Source organism: Protopterus annectens, chromosome 2.part2 (genome assembly GCF_019279795.1).
Source record: "Protopterus annectens isolate FY-2018-M chromosome 2.part2, PAN1.0, whole genome shotgun sequence".
In the NCBI taxonomy this organism is placed as follows: Eukaryota; Metazoa; Chordata; order Ceratodontiformes; family Protopteridae; genus Protopterus; species Protopterus annectens.
In genome coordinates this window covers 968,081,302-968,095,930 of record NC_056730.1, presented here as the reverse complement: position 1 = coordinate 968,095,930, position 14,629 = coordinate 968,081,302, and the positions used below count along the sequence as shown (strand labels likewise).

The 14,629-nt window shown below is 43.3% G+C and overlaps 1 protein-coding gene across 3 annotated transcripts in view; it reads right to left on the bottom strand.

Annotated features, from left to right (window-relative positions):
• Positions 1-14,629, bottom strand: part of PJA2 (praja ring finger ubiquitin ligase 2) — a 1,087,778-nt gene that overhangs the window by 217,796 nt on the left and 855,353 nt on the right. For all 3 annotated transcript variants that reach the window (XM_044064273.1, XM_044064274.1, XM_044064272.1), the window contains one exon: positions 4,430-4,544. In XM_044064273.1, coding sequence (XP_043920208.1) covers positions 4,430-4,544 — 115 coding nt within the window. The remainder of the gene's footprint in view (positions 1-4,429; positions 4,545-14,629) is intronic.

Below are 14,629 nucleotides of genomic sequence, written 5' to 3'. Positions count from 1 at the left end.
GGTTTCCTAGGAGGTTTTACATTCTTGATCCCTCTGAGGAACTGCCTGAGTAGAGGATGTGAAAAGACAGGTGGATCAAAGCTGTATTCTGCTGAAATAGCTGATGCATGTATCTTGATGGAGGAATAGGACAGGCCTGTATGTAGAAGCTCTGCCAAATACTCCAGAATGTTAGCAATATCTATATTCGACACATCTTTTCCTCTTTCAGCACTCCAAATGACAAACCTTTTCCATTTTCCTGCATAGTTCCTTCTTGTTGAAGGTCTGCGGCTTCAAGGATAATGTCTTTAACCCTTTGGGAAAGATCTGGATTAGTTGCTGCTATGTGATGTTCCAGGCAGTCAGTTGCAAAGTTTTTAGGTTTGGATGCATGATGCTGTAGCTGTTCTGAGTTAACATCAAAGGCATCAGGGGTATTGACCACATTTTCTCCCGAGACATGCTCCTCAGCAATGGGTACCAGTGTTGTCTTCGCCAGTTCGGTCTTATCAGGATTATCCTTGGACGTTCCTCCTTGATTTTTAGTAATACCCTGTGTATCAAGGGAAGAGGTGGAAATGCATATGCTGTCAGACCTTTCCAGCTGAAGGAGAGCGAATCCACCTTCCATGCAAGTAGGTGGAATGTCCTTGTGCAGAATTTTTTGAGCTGGTGATTGAGAGGGGAAGCGAATAGATCTATTTGTGGCATTCCCCATTTCTTTGTGATGGTCTTGAAGATGTCCGGGTGTAGCATCCATTCGTGAGCATCCGAGGTGGTTCTGCTTAACATGTCTGCTAGGGTGTTCTCCTTTCCCGGTACAAATATTGCCTGTAACTGGATGTTGTAGCTGAGTGCCACATTCCAAAGTTCCAAAGTCATTCTGCATAGGGGGTATGAATGAGTGCCTCCCTGTTTGTTGATGTACCACATGACTGTGGTGTTGTCTGTCCTTATCATCAAATGGCCTTCTTTGAGGAATGGTCTGAATTTTGGATTGCCAGTTTTACTGCCAGCATTTCTTTTGGTTTATGTGCAGGTGCAGCTGGTCCTGAGTCCACAATCCTTGTACGCATTTGTCCAGCATGTGCGCCCCCCATCCTAGGTCTGAGGCGTCTGTTGTGATGGTTTGGCTTGTTCGACAGTTGTGGAAGGGTAGGCCTGGGTTTGACTGGCATGCTTGAGCCCATCATAGGAACTCCTGTTTTAGGCATGGGATTAGTGGTATTTCTGCTTCTAGGCTGTGCCTGTGTTGGGACCATAAATTCTTTAGGTACCACTGTAGTTTTCTCATATGCAGTCTGGCATGCGGGACCAAGATTATGCATGATGCCATGAAGCCCAAGGCCTGCAGAACTTTTCTTGCTGTTAGTTTGTTCTGTTTTGTTAATGCCAAGAAGTAAAGAGGGAGTTCTTTTGTTTTCTGCAGTTAGGAATGCCATTTGTTTTACTGTGTCCAATTCAGCCAAGAATGTTCTTGTTTGGGATGGTATCAGCCTCGACTTTTGTAAATTGACTGTGTATCCCAGGGCTTGTAGCAAGTAAATGACCCTTTGTAAATCTGTTGTCAGCTTGCTTTTGTTGTCCGCTTGTAGCAGGCAGTCGTCCAGGTATGGATAAATTTGGATTCCCTGTAGTCTGCAGTGGGCGATTACTGATGCCAGGCATTTTGTGAATACTCTGGGCGCAGTAGATAAGCCAAAGGGCAATGCTGAGAATTGATAATGCTCTGATCCTGCAAGAAATCTGAGGTATCTTCTGCAATTTGGTCGAATGGGGACGTGCAGGTATGCCTCCTTGAGATCTAGAGTTACCAGCCAACACTCCTTGCCCAGCATGGGAAGAAGTTGCTGTAGGGTCAGCATTTTGAATTTTGGGACAATGATATATGTGTTTAAGATGGACAGGTCGAGAATAGGTCTCCAACTTTTTTCTTTTCTTGGTACTAGGAAGAGTCTGGAGTAGAATCCTTTGCCCTGTTCTGTTATTGGTACTCTTTCCACAGCTCTCATCTTTGTTAATTGCGTTATCTGCTGTAGAGCTTCTATTTTTTGATTTGGAGGCAGGTTTGGCATTCCTCTTTTGACTGGTAAGGTGTGGAAGTGGAACCGGTAGCCTTGGTCTATGGTTTGCAGAATCCACTTGTCTTTTGTGACATAGTGCCAATTTTTCGAAAATAAGGCTAACTTTCCGCCTAATGGTGCTGCTATTTGCTCCCTGGTAGGCGGAGTTAGAGCCAAGTCACTGTGATTGCCCTGGTGCAGTGGTAGTGGTTGTGTCTGTGCCTCTGTTATTACCTTGCCACTGTCGTCCTCTGTAGGCACCTCCTCTGGATTGATTTCTGCCTCTGGAGCGTCTATTCCTGCCCCTTTGGGATCTTGTGGAGTCAGGAAAGGACCAATTTTTGGCAGGCCAGTTCCTGCTAAACCTTGGGGGCTGAACCTGTAAGAAATCTTTAACTGTTTGTACAGATTTTGCCTTTTCTTCCATTTTCTTCATTACCTGCTGGGCAGGTGTACCAAATAAACTGGCCTTATCCATAGGAGCATCTAATAGCTTAGCTTTAACATGATCCGGTAAGACCTGCTCTTTCAACCATGCATGTCTTCTTATCACTGTGCCAGTCATGGCTGATCTATCATAGCCACATTTTAAGGAATGGTTACTAACCTGTTGTATGTTATTCACCATTTCTAATACATATTTCTTATCTATAGATTCATCAGATGATAGTTTTTTAGTTAACTGATCAAGCATAAACTCTTGGTATTGGATCATGTGAAACTGACAGTTTAAATCTCTAGCTGAGAGAGTAGCAGAAGTGTAAACTTTTTTACCCCATCTGTCTAAAGACCTGGATTCCCTTTCTGAAGGAATAGGGTTTTTTGCTGTGGTCGAGGCTACTGCCTTAGGCCCCTGGGAAATAGTTTTGGGGTCTGCCAGTGGGGCCTTGTATAGGTGGTGATGAGTGTCTGGTACCCTGTAAAATCTATCAGGTTTGGCAGGGGCTGGAGGTAAAGAATCAGGAGCAGTGCAGACATCATTAAATGCATCATCCACAACAGGCAAAACAGGAGGAATAGCTAAGGGCCTATGTTGTGGTAAGTGCAGAAAAGTCCTAAGCCTTTTTCTTGAATCTGAGAAATCTTGTCCCTGCCATTGAAATTGCTCTCTCATGGCATGTAAGGTTTCCCCAAAGGAAAATTCCTCTGGTGGAGAGGCAGCTGGAATGGATTCTTCAGCATCAGAGTCTTCATAAGTAGAAAAAGGATCCTCTGGCTGTTCTGTAATGTCGGAGTCATCCGCAGAATCATCAGAGGACACAGGCTCGGGGGGCTCTGTCCTAGGTCTCTTTTCTGGGGGTTGAGAGGCCCTGTCTGGGTGAAATTGGGATCCCCTAATTAAGGATATTAAATCTTCTGCCAGAGTAAGCATTTGTGAACTGGAAGTGGGCCTGTGTGAGGGAGGTTTAACAGGCACTGACTTAGCAGATTTGGCTGCTTTAGCCCTGGCAAAGGCCTTGATAGACATGGCTGCAGGGGGTCTAGCAGCACCACGTGCTGGGGTAGAGACATCCAAAGGGATGGTGTCTGATAACTCACTAGAAGCCACAGTTGTAGGCAAAATTTCTGAGGCCGATTCAGGTAAAGTAGCGGGAGCCTCAGTAGTAGTCATGGATTCGCTGAAGATTGACCAGTTTTCTCGGTTTCGCCGAAACCGACACTCGCGCTTGCTTAACCGTGGTTTCGGCGAAACCGCGGACCGAGTGTCGGTCTTTTCTTGCGTTTTTAACAATTTGGGTAGTCGGAGGATCCGGCGGCATAATGTACGCAAAGTCTGAGCGAAAAACTGTTCAGCAAACTCCGACCGGCGCCTTAGCGTTCGGTTGAAGAAGCACAGGCCGAACAGGCTGCTACGTTGTGGTCTGGGCCTAAGCAAGGCAGACAGTAAGAGTGGAAATCTTTATGAGGTATTTGTTTCCCACAAGTTAAACAGTTATTGACTTTTTCTGACATCGGCTGAGGCAAGAAAGAGTCCCAACCGGGGTACTTAGCTTTTAGAAGTCTTGAAGTAGTATTCGGTAGTAGTAATCTCTGGATCTGACCGACCGGCACTTGCGAACAGCTTCTGCTTCGGGCGCCACGCGGCAAGAAAGACTGAGGAAAATGGCGTCGGCTGATGCCTTTATACCCGAAGACCAGCAGAGATGACGTCGGGTGAAGTGCGACATCAGCCGAAGCCGGACCCAGACTTTGGAATCCGGCCAACCGAAGGGCTGCCTGACGACAGGACAACCCATTTGTTATGACTGCAGATGCATCCATGAAGGACATCTAACTTATGCGAACTTAATGAGAACGAAGGAATAACAAAGCATTATGAATCACACACAATTTATTATGCTACTGCTATCCGAATACTACATAAATAACAGACTTTATCTTACCACTGTGATCATCTGTGACACTGAATTGTGGGAGACAATCAATGCTTTCTTTGGTAGCTGGAGGATGAGCCTGCTCTGCATCAATATTAAGGGTTTCAAGGTGTGCCATGGCAGCCTAAAAGACATGTTCATGGCATAATGTGTTACTGTTTAATGTTTGCTAAATACAGAGTTACAATTTCAGTGAACTTTTATTGGACTGTAAAAATAATTAACATTTCCTTAAAGTATTGCTGTCTATTTAACAGTAAAAGGTATTTACATACTGCATGCATCGTCCTTGGATTTGCATTTCCAAATTTTCTGTTGCAAAGTCTACTGCTGTTTGACAAAATATCGTACTTCCAGAACCCAAACACAAACTCTTCTTAGACATTTGCCCTAGCCCAGGTTTCAAATGGCATCAGAAAGTACACTTGTGTACACTTACCATAAATGTAGATGTTCGAGTGTATTCACAGTTGCAATCCTAATCAATGGGTTATCCGGCTCCCGGTAGCCCTCAATTGGCCAGAATACCAAAGGTAAGTAAATATGACATCGGCTGTCGTTGGTTGTAAAGGACATCAGGATTCCTGATACAAAAGGAGGCAGCTGACGTCACTTCCCCAGTCTTTTTTGCCATAACAGTCAGGAGTCCTCAGAAAACAAGGCTTAAGCCAAAATAAACTTTGGCAAATAAAACTAGATTCAGCCTGTACCTTAGGAAAGGAGAACAGGAAAGGACCAAGAAAAAGGGGGAAGGAGAGAGGGAAACCAGGACTGCAACAGTGAATACACTTGAACATCTATATTTATGGTAAGTGTACAACACAACTGTACTATGTTCATCGTGTTTCACTGTTGTAGTCCTAACCAATGGGTTGATTATCAAAGCCCAGAAAAGGGGAAAAGGGAGGAGGCACCAACAGAATCAAAGATTGGAAAGAATGCCCTGCAGAACAGCAGTGGTAAACCCTGCCCTGGGTCTGGAAAACAAAGGCAAATTATAATGCCTTGTGACGTGTGAACAGAAGACCATGTGGCAGCCTCTAAAATGTCTTAGGGACACCCCTTAAAAAGGCTGCAGAAGTGGAAGCTGCTCTTGTGGCATGGGTCCTAACCCCTGGAGGAAGAACCTTGCCATGAAAGGAATAACAGAAAGTAATACAATGTGCAATCCACTTAGAAATGGTTTGCTTAAAGATAGCTTTGGCCTGAGCTCCAGGTGCAAAACTGACCAATAACTGTGCTAACTTCCGAAGGTCTTTAGTCCTGTCCAGGTAAAACCTGAGCCGTCTGTGCACATCAAGAGACTGTAGGATCCTTTCACCTCTATTTTGAGGATTAGGAAAGAAAGTAGGAAGGTGTATGGACTGATTAAGAGTCGGGCTAGAAACCACCTTAGGCATAAAAGAGGGATTGGTTCTCAGAGAGAGACGATCTGCAGGGAAAATAAGAAAAGGCTCCACAGCCATCAAAACTTGCAGCTCCGAAACCCTCCTTGCTGAAGTTATAGCCAAAAGGAAGGCAGTCTTCCAAGAGAGAAACTTTAAATCTGCAGTGGCAGCTGGCTCAAAAGGAGGAAGACTGAGCTTCTCTAGAACAAAATTAAGATCTCAAGCTGGAGTAGGTGTCCTTCTTGGAGGTTTTAAGTTGCAAGCACCTCTGAGAAACATTTTCATCAGGGGATGAGAAAAAATGGGTTGCTCAAAAGAACAATGAGCAGAAATGGCTGAAGCATGGATCTTGACAGAGGAAAATAAAAAATACCACCCTGAAGCAAATCAGCCAAGTATTCCAGGATCAGAGGAAGAGTAGGCTGAGAAGAAGATTTCCCTCTTGCCTGCATCCAATGAGAGAATCTTTTCCATTTGCCTGCGCAGGACTTCCTAGTGCTAAGCCTCCTGAAGTACATTAACCACCTGCTGGGAAAGGGAAGAAGAAATGGATTGATTCATACAATGAACCATGCTGCCAAATGGAGAGACTGAAGATGAGAATGTAGAATGTTTTCCCCTTCCTGAACCAAAAGATCTGGTTTCAGAGGAAGACACAGAGGAGGAAATTGGGAGAGACTGTGAAGCAGTGGATACCAATGCTGTCTGGGCCAGTCTGGAGCTATGAGAATAGTCCTTGGTCTTTCGTCCTTTATCTTCAATAATACTCTGGGAAGATAAGGAAGAGGAGGGAAGGCCTAAATTGACAGAAGCGTCCAAGGGAAGGACAGAGCATCCACTCTCCAGGCCTTACTGTGATGTTGTCTGGTGCAAAAAAGTGGCAGAAGGTGGTTGTCTGGGGAGGAGAAAAGATCCACCTGAGGAGTGCCCCAACATTGAATGATGCTGTAAAAAACTGCTCTGTTCAGTTGCCACTTGTGAGGATCCAGGGTCTGTCTTCTCAACTGGTCTGCCAAAACATTGAGTCTCCCTGGAAGAAACTGAGCTAGGAGATGCAGGCCCAAGGATGCTGCTATGAACCAGAGAATCATGCTCTGTCTACACATAGGGTAAGAATGAGTCCCTCCCTGTTTGTTGATGTACCACATGACTGTGGTGTGGCTGCCCTGACAAGCATAGTTCATGGAGAAAGAAGATGCTTGAAAGCTAGTAAGGCTTGCTGAACTGCCATCAACTGCTTTAGGTTTATGTGCAGGTGCATCTGCTGGGAGTTCCAATGTCCCTGTATGCATCGGCCATCCAGGTGAGCTCCGCAGGCATAGTCTGATGTGTCCATGGTAAGAACTTGAATGGCAAGAGGTGTGCGAAAAGGAATGCCCTTGTTTTGTGGACAGGCTGTCGCCCACCATATAAACTCTGTCTGCAGACATGGAAGCAGAGGAATTATCATATCCAGGTCCTGTGTGTGTTGACATCAAAGGTTCTTGAGGTACCATTGCAATTTCCTCATATACAGCCTTGCATATGGAATCATGAGAATGCAAGAGGCCATGTATCCCAGAACTTGCAGGTATTTCCTTGCAGAGAGCTTTGACAGGCTTGCCAAATCCTTGAAGTAAACTGAAAGAGTTGCCTGCTTCTCCTGGGTGAGATACATCACCTGGGCAGCTGTGTTCAGACTTCCTCCCAGGAATGTTATCTCCTTGGATGGCACCATTTTTGATTTTTCCATGTTGAGTGTGTAACCCAGAGAAGAGTCTTTACAAATTCCAGATACTTTAACAGCTGTTCTTGAGAATTTGCTTGAATTAGACAATCGTCCAAGTATGGATAAATCTGACTTTTCTGACATTTGTTAAGGCAAGAAAAGCGGATCCCCAACAGGGCACTTAGCTGTAGTTGACTTTAACTTTGTAGTCGGAAACCAAAAAGGTAAACTGCCAATCAGCACTCATACAAAAATGCTTCTGCTTCAGGCTCCGCAGCAAGGAAGACTGAGGAAGTGACGGCTGCTTCCTTCTGTATCAGACGTCCTGATGTCCTTTACAACCGATGGCAGCCGATGTCATATTTACTTACCTTTGGTATTCTGGCTGATCGAGGGCTACCGGTGGCCAGGTAACCCATTGGTTAGGACTACAACAGTGAAACATGGTTAGGACTGCAACAGTAAAACATGATGAACATCGTACCACTGCTACTACATTTACAATAGTTGTAGATGTTCTAGGTGAGGTCACAATAAGAGAAAATCACATCATCTGGTTTACCTATGACCTTACTTCACTTATCCTGGTCGCAGTTTAATAAATATTCCCCTAGTCCTCAAGATAAGTTGTGCTAGTTTCTCACCAGCAGTCTCTGGAACCTAGACTGAGCATGACACTCTTACAAGCAGTTCTGCAAGGCAGCTTTACTTTCTTCTCCTAGACACTACTGTTTTTTACAAGGCCTCAAAAGCAATAATTCATCTCTCTTAAAATATTATCGTTATAACCAAAAAATTAACGATAGAAATGTTTAATAAATTACTAGAACAAAACGAACAATGCATCCTCTTCCAAGAGGGTTGGAAAGAGGGTAACTTAACTCTGTGACCTGTGTTTGAAGAGATACTGTTATGTGTACTTATTACCCAAAAGTGTAGTTTCTTTTCTGAGGACTATCACTGCATCAAGAAAATCACAACATATGGGAAGAATTCCAAGTAGTAGTTTATTTCTTTCAAAGGCAGAAAAATGCAGCAACGTTGTAAATCCATACATAGTTTTGTAAATATGTATGGACTACAAATGAGTTTTAAGCAGAAATGTTTCCACTCAATGAGAAACAATACTGCTAGACCAACATACACATTTCAAGTTACCAATATAAGATCTATTTAGGTGCATGTGAAGGTAAATGAGTAACATATATGAAAAGCATGCGCACAATACCTTCGAATTTGCACAATACAAGACAAATTCTACATTCAGTTTCCTGACACAATGTAAGAAAAATTAGTTATGCACTCATTGTAATGCCAGATCTGTGTTGTCTTCTATTCATCCAGTTCAACCTTTGGGTTACTTGATCTGATCAGACATCAGCACCTTTAGAAGTTGTGGATACAGGGCTCTGACTCCTCACCCACCCATAACCTCACTCTTCCTCTAAATACCTCAGATCGAGTTTGCCTATTTATCAGCTAATTGCCTGTTTATCAGCTAACAAAGTCTCTTATTACCTCATAGAAACTAACATCTGAATCTTTTACCCGAATATAACATGGAGAAAACAACCAAATGAGGTTGTGAAATGACAAAGTTCCTGGTTAGGTCCATTCAGTCAAACAGGAGCACCAGGGAAAAAAAATTGGAATGGGGAAGGAGGGAGAGATGCTGAACCAGATGAAAAGAAGACAACACAGATCTATCATTACGGTGAGTACAAAACTTTCATTTCTCATGTCTTTTTTGTCTAATTCAATTTTTGGGACAGATTTCCCTGTCACAAACCTGGGAGGTATTAAGGATGAACATTCCTACAAATGGTGGAGCTGAAACATGTACAGGATCTTGACTGTACACCCAGCTTACAATGAGAAATTAGTGTATGAAGAGAAATCAATGTGTGAACTGTGGCCCAAAGTAGCTGCAGCACAAATTTCAGCTATAGGAACTCTATGTATACAAGCAGTATAAGTAGCCTTAGACCTTGTCAACTGACATCTTGGCTTCTTAGACTGCACAGCCAATTGTGTATGAAAAATTGTGGTTTTCTTTAGCTGACAGCCACCTTGACAGTACATCTTCAGAAATAATCTGTCCTAGCTTTGGTTCTAGAAAAAGCTACAAAACGCTGATCATATTTTTTGAAATCTTTATCCCTACAGAGATAAAATCTAAGACAGCTGTGGACATCTAATAAATGCAGAGTGTATTCTTCTTTGTTAGAAAATTGTGGGAAAAATACTGGTAAATTAATGACTTGATTAATGTTAATTTTGGATGCTACTTTTGGAATGAACTTGGAGTTTGGTCTCAAAGAAACCATACCCTTATGGAAAATAAAGCAGAGGTTTACAAGAAAGTGCTTATAATTCAGAAATCCTTTTAGCTGAAGTGATGGCCGCCACAAAAATAGTCTTCCAAGACAGGAATGTTAAGTCTGCTGACACTACTGGTTCAAAAGGGGGGCTTTGATATTGCTTGAAGCATTACAGTTCTGTCCCATGGAGGAATAGGATCCATTACGTGAGGTCTTAATAAGAAAGTTCCCTTAAGAAAGACCTTTGAAATCTTTAGAGAAGTTAAGCTGTTTGATTGTGCCCAACATGGAAATTGGAAATAGCACCTAATTGCACTTTGACTGTTGAAAAGCTGGAACCTTTCTAGAAAAGGTCTGACAAGAAGTCTAGGATGGAAGGAAGGGGAGCAGAAAAGGGATGTATCCCTTTAGCAGCTACCCAGACAGAGAATCTTTTCCATTTGCTGAGGTAAACTTTTCTGGTACTCTACTTTTGAAAGGCTAACAAAATATGAACCACTTGAGTGGAAAGTCTGGCATCTATAGCCACTGTTAAAATTGAAGAAACCATGTGGTTAGCATCGGTGTCTCTGGGTCCAAATGAGGTTGCCTGGATGGGTGAGTCAAAGTTTGGATGGCTGTCCAGCATCCAGGGAGGATGTAGTAGATGAGGCCACAGAAAGGGGAATCACACTTACCAAGGCCAGGAAGAAACACTAAGGATTACTTTGGTGTTGTACCTTCTTGCTTTCTGAGCAAACTTTGTTATCAGGGTAAAGTGGGGAAAGGCATATAGAAGACCCAAAGGGCAAACGCTGGAATTCAGCATCTCTCGGTGACTGTCCCTGTGGAGGGATGAGGGTGAAGTAACTGCTGCACTTATAATTTAGGTAGGAAGCACAAAGACTGCAGCATAGTTGACCACAGTAGCTAAAGATCTGATTTGTTACTGAGTGACCAGTTGTGAGGCAGGAAGGTGGACCTGCTCAACTTGTCTACTAACACACTGAAAGTCCCAGGTATATGTACTGCTACAAGAAAGTGATGGGATGACATCACCCACTGCACACTCCAATTGTCTCTCAGCACAGATGATATGAAAGGGTTACACCCTGCTGGCTGACATACCAAACTACTGACATGTTGTCAGTGTGGATGAAGATCACACCCCTGGGGAGAGAATCCTGGAGAGCCTGCAATGCTGGAGGACTGTCCTCATCTCCAGGACACTGATGTGGGGGTGTGGCCTCTGTGTTGACAATGAACCTTGAACCATCTTGCCTTCGATATGCCCATCCCAACCCCAGAAGGGAAGCATCTGTAGTTACTGTGGCCATGGGGGATGAGGAGAAAAGATACAACTTTTTAAGCTGTGGAGGTCAACCACCATGTGATGCGAGACCTGCACACAGGAGTTAGATGAATCCACACATGAAGAGTATGGAGGAAATGGGACCATTGTACTGATAGAATCCATTGAAAAATTCTTATGTAGCATCCGGCTAGGGGAACTAATGTTACTGTGAAGCCATCAGTCTTAGCAATCGAAGGATAAGTCTTGCAAGTGGTGAGGAGTATTGAATAACCTGCAAAGCTGTCTGCTGTAGAGATTCTGGGGGAGTGGCTATCTGGTTGACCTTGTTCAAGTATCATCTGATGAACTATGTTTCTTGTGTGGAGTTTTTGACTGTGATCCACAAATCTTGAAGAAACTGGAGCAAGATGTCCCATTTCTGGAGTTGGACATCCCTGGTTGGTGCGGTGAGGAGCTAATCTTCTAAGTATGGGAAAACCCACAACCCTAGCAGTATGAGTTGTGCTGTGACTACTGCCATGCCCTTGGTAAATACCCAGGGGGTTGTGGTGAGATCAAAGGGCAGAGCACTTAATTGGAAGTGACCATCTCCCATCCAGTAACAGAGAGATCTCTCTGATCGCCTTGAAATTTTGATACGGTAGCAAGCATCCGGGAGATAATAGACTTGTGTATAATCTTACCATAACAGTAGATGCCCTTCTCTTTACTTTTGCAGTATATTCTTTACAATAGGTATCCACTGTCTTGGGCAGCCTGATGCCCATCCAGTTTACCAAAGCCTTTAGGTTGTAAGGGGTATGCCATATGTCACATGCATGCTCCCCGTGTAATGCATAAAGGTGATGTCCAGATGTACCATTCTCAGAAGTGAAAAAGTCCTAGAGGAACGACAGTCTAAAGAAGCTATCAGGTAACAAGTACATCCAGAAGGAAAAAGGATCAGGGGAAGGAAGGAGGGAGCGAATACTGCAACAGTGAAGAGAAGGACATTACTATTATGGTATGATTTTACACAACTGTACTATGTCCTTTCATATCACTGCTGCAGTATTCTTTACAACAGGGAGCACAATAGCTCAGGAAAAAGACTGGGAGGAAGATGGGCCCAGCAAAGCCCTCCAGAAAGCCATGAATGACCCTGATAAAACCAGCTCTGGTCCTAGAAATCACATCTAACGTATAGTGCTTGGTAAAAGTATACACAGAAGTCCTGGTAGCTGCCTCAAGAATAGAATTACTATCCAAACCCTTGAAAAAAGTACTAGAAGAGGCTACAGCTCTAGTACAATGAGTCTTAACAGAAGAAAGATAAAGTTATGTTACTAGATAGAGTATCATAGAAGGTACTATAGTAGTTTGTCCTTTCCTAGCATACTATCTGTTGAATAGTATGCATTTCTCTATACCTCTTGTTTATATTATTTCTCTGTTTGTCTTGTAAACTTTTGTTTGATTTATTGATGTTTACCAATCATCTAAATAACTTGTATTGCCTTGCCTTAAAAACATATTGTATCTATATGTCTAGTAACTGTTAGTGGAGCTTTTCTCCCCGGGCCTCTACTGAAAATGGACATGTATCCAGTCAACAAATGTAAAATAAATAAAAATAAAAGAAGGAAGGCTCTTCCCATGAAAGCAATAACAAAAATAAATGGATTTAGATATCCAAGAAGGAATGGTTTTCTTGGAAAAAGCCAAACTTAAGGAACTTGGATAAAAGGAAACAAAAAGCTGCTCAGATTTACAGATGACTTTAGTCTTATCCAAATAATATCTGAGCTGTCTATGCAAATCCAAGGTGTGAAGAACTTTCTCACTAGCAGATTGTGGAGAAGGGAAGAAAGTGGGCAAAAGAACAGACTGATTAAGGACAACTCATTAACCACCACATAAAAGCAGGATTAGTAAGAAGAGAGACTGTCCTTATGAAAAAACAAAAAGGAGGAACAGCCATAAGGGCTTGCAACTCAGACATCCATCTGGCAGAGATAAGGGCCAAAAAAAGAACAGTCTTCCATGAACAATGCTGTAATGAAGCTAAAGCTGCAGCTCAAAAGGAGTCCGAGTCAATTTTTCTAAAACAAAACTAAGATCCCAGGAAGGCGGAAAATGCTTCCTGGGAGACCTAATGTGAAGGACGCCTTTAAGAAAGTGTTTGGCCTCAAATCTAGAAGCCAAACTTGGAGTCAAAGGCAGACATGCAAAAACAGCTGACAAGTGGGCCTTAACAGAAGAATATGCCAACCCAGCATTCAGAAATTCACACAAATAAGAGAGAACCAAAGGAACAACCACAGTTAGTGGATCCAGGTTTTGAGAAAGACACCAGACAGAAAACCTCTTACATTTGGACAAATAATATTTTCTAGTAGTGGGTTCCTTGCTTCCTGCAGGACTCAAAGCACGTCCTCAGAAAAAGATGTTTGAAAGGGATCAAAACCCTATCACCCACCACAATGTCAGCTAAAGAGTGGACAGGTGGGGATGGATGAGAGATTCTTTTTGTGTGAGTAGGTTCACCCTGTGAGTTAACTTGTGATGACTGCCCTTGGCTAAATGAAGAAGAAGAGGTAGCCACTGCTGTCTGGGCCAAAACGGAGTCACCAGCAAGATTTTGGGAGCATCCTTGTTTTATCTTGGAAAGGGCCTTTGGAATGAGAGGAAGGTATAAAGAAATATCCCCTTCCAAGAAAATGAGATGGTATCTACCTTCCAAGCCAGAGGACTCTGGTGCAACAGAAAGGAAGTTGTCTGTTCAGATGGGAGGCAAATAGATCTACTTGGGGAATACCCCACTAGTAATGACCAGAACACATCCCTGTGAAGCATCCACTCTTGGGACTGTGTTACAGTCCTGTTCAGCAAATCTGCCACTATATTCTGATCTGAGGGAATATAAACTGTCTGAAGGATCACCTGATACTGGACAGCTTGATCCCAAACCTGAAGGGCTAGTGTGCACAGAAAATAAGACCATGTCCCCCTTTGCTCATTGATATACCACATCACTGTGGTACTGTCTGAGAATTTTTAGGGGCTCTGGAAGCAAAGGAGAATGAAAGGCCTGAAGAGCCAGAAGAGCTCTCATCTCTCTGACAATGATGTGTTTTTTTTTGTCAATGAGATCAAAGCCTCTGGATGCACTTTCAGAGGAACAAAGGAGGTCCCCATCCCATGTCCAAGGTATCTGTGAAGACCTCTTGAGAGGGGACTGGAGGTTGAAAAGACAGCCCTGGGTTGACAGACAACTGATGAATCCACCAATGAAGTTCCAGCTTGAGACATGGAAGAAAAGGAACTAGAAAATCTGAAGGATGAGAATGTTGAAGGCAAACTGACTTTAGAAACCACTGGAACTTTCTCATACGGGGCTTGGCCAGAGGAAGCATAGGAATGGTGGAAGCCATGCAACCCAGTGCTTTTAGAAACTCCCTGGCTGTATTGGAAGCCAAAGGAAGAAGGGACTGAAAGAAAGCAATGACAGTTAAAGCC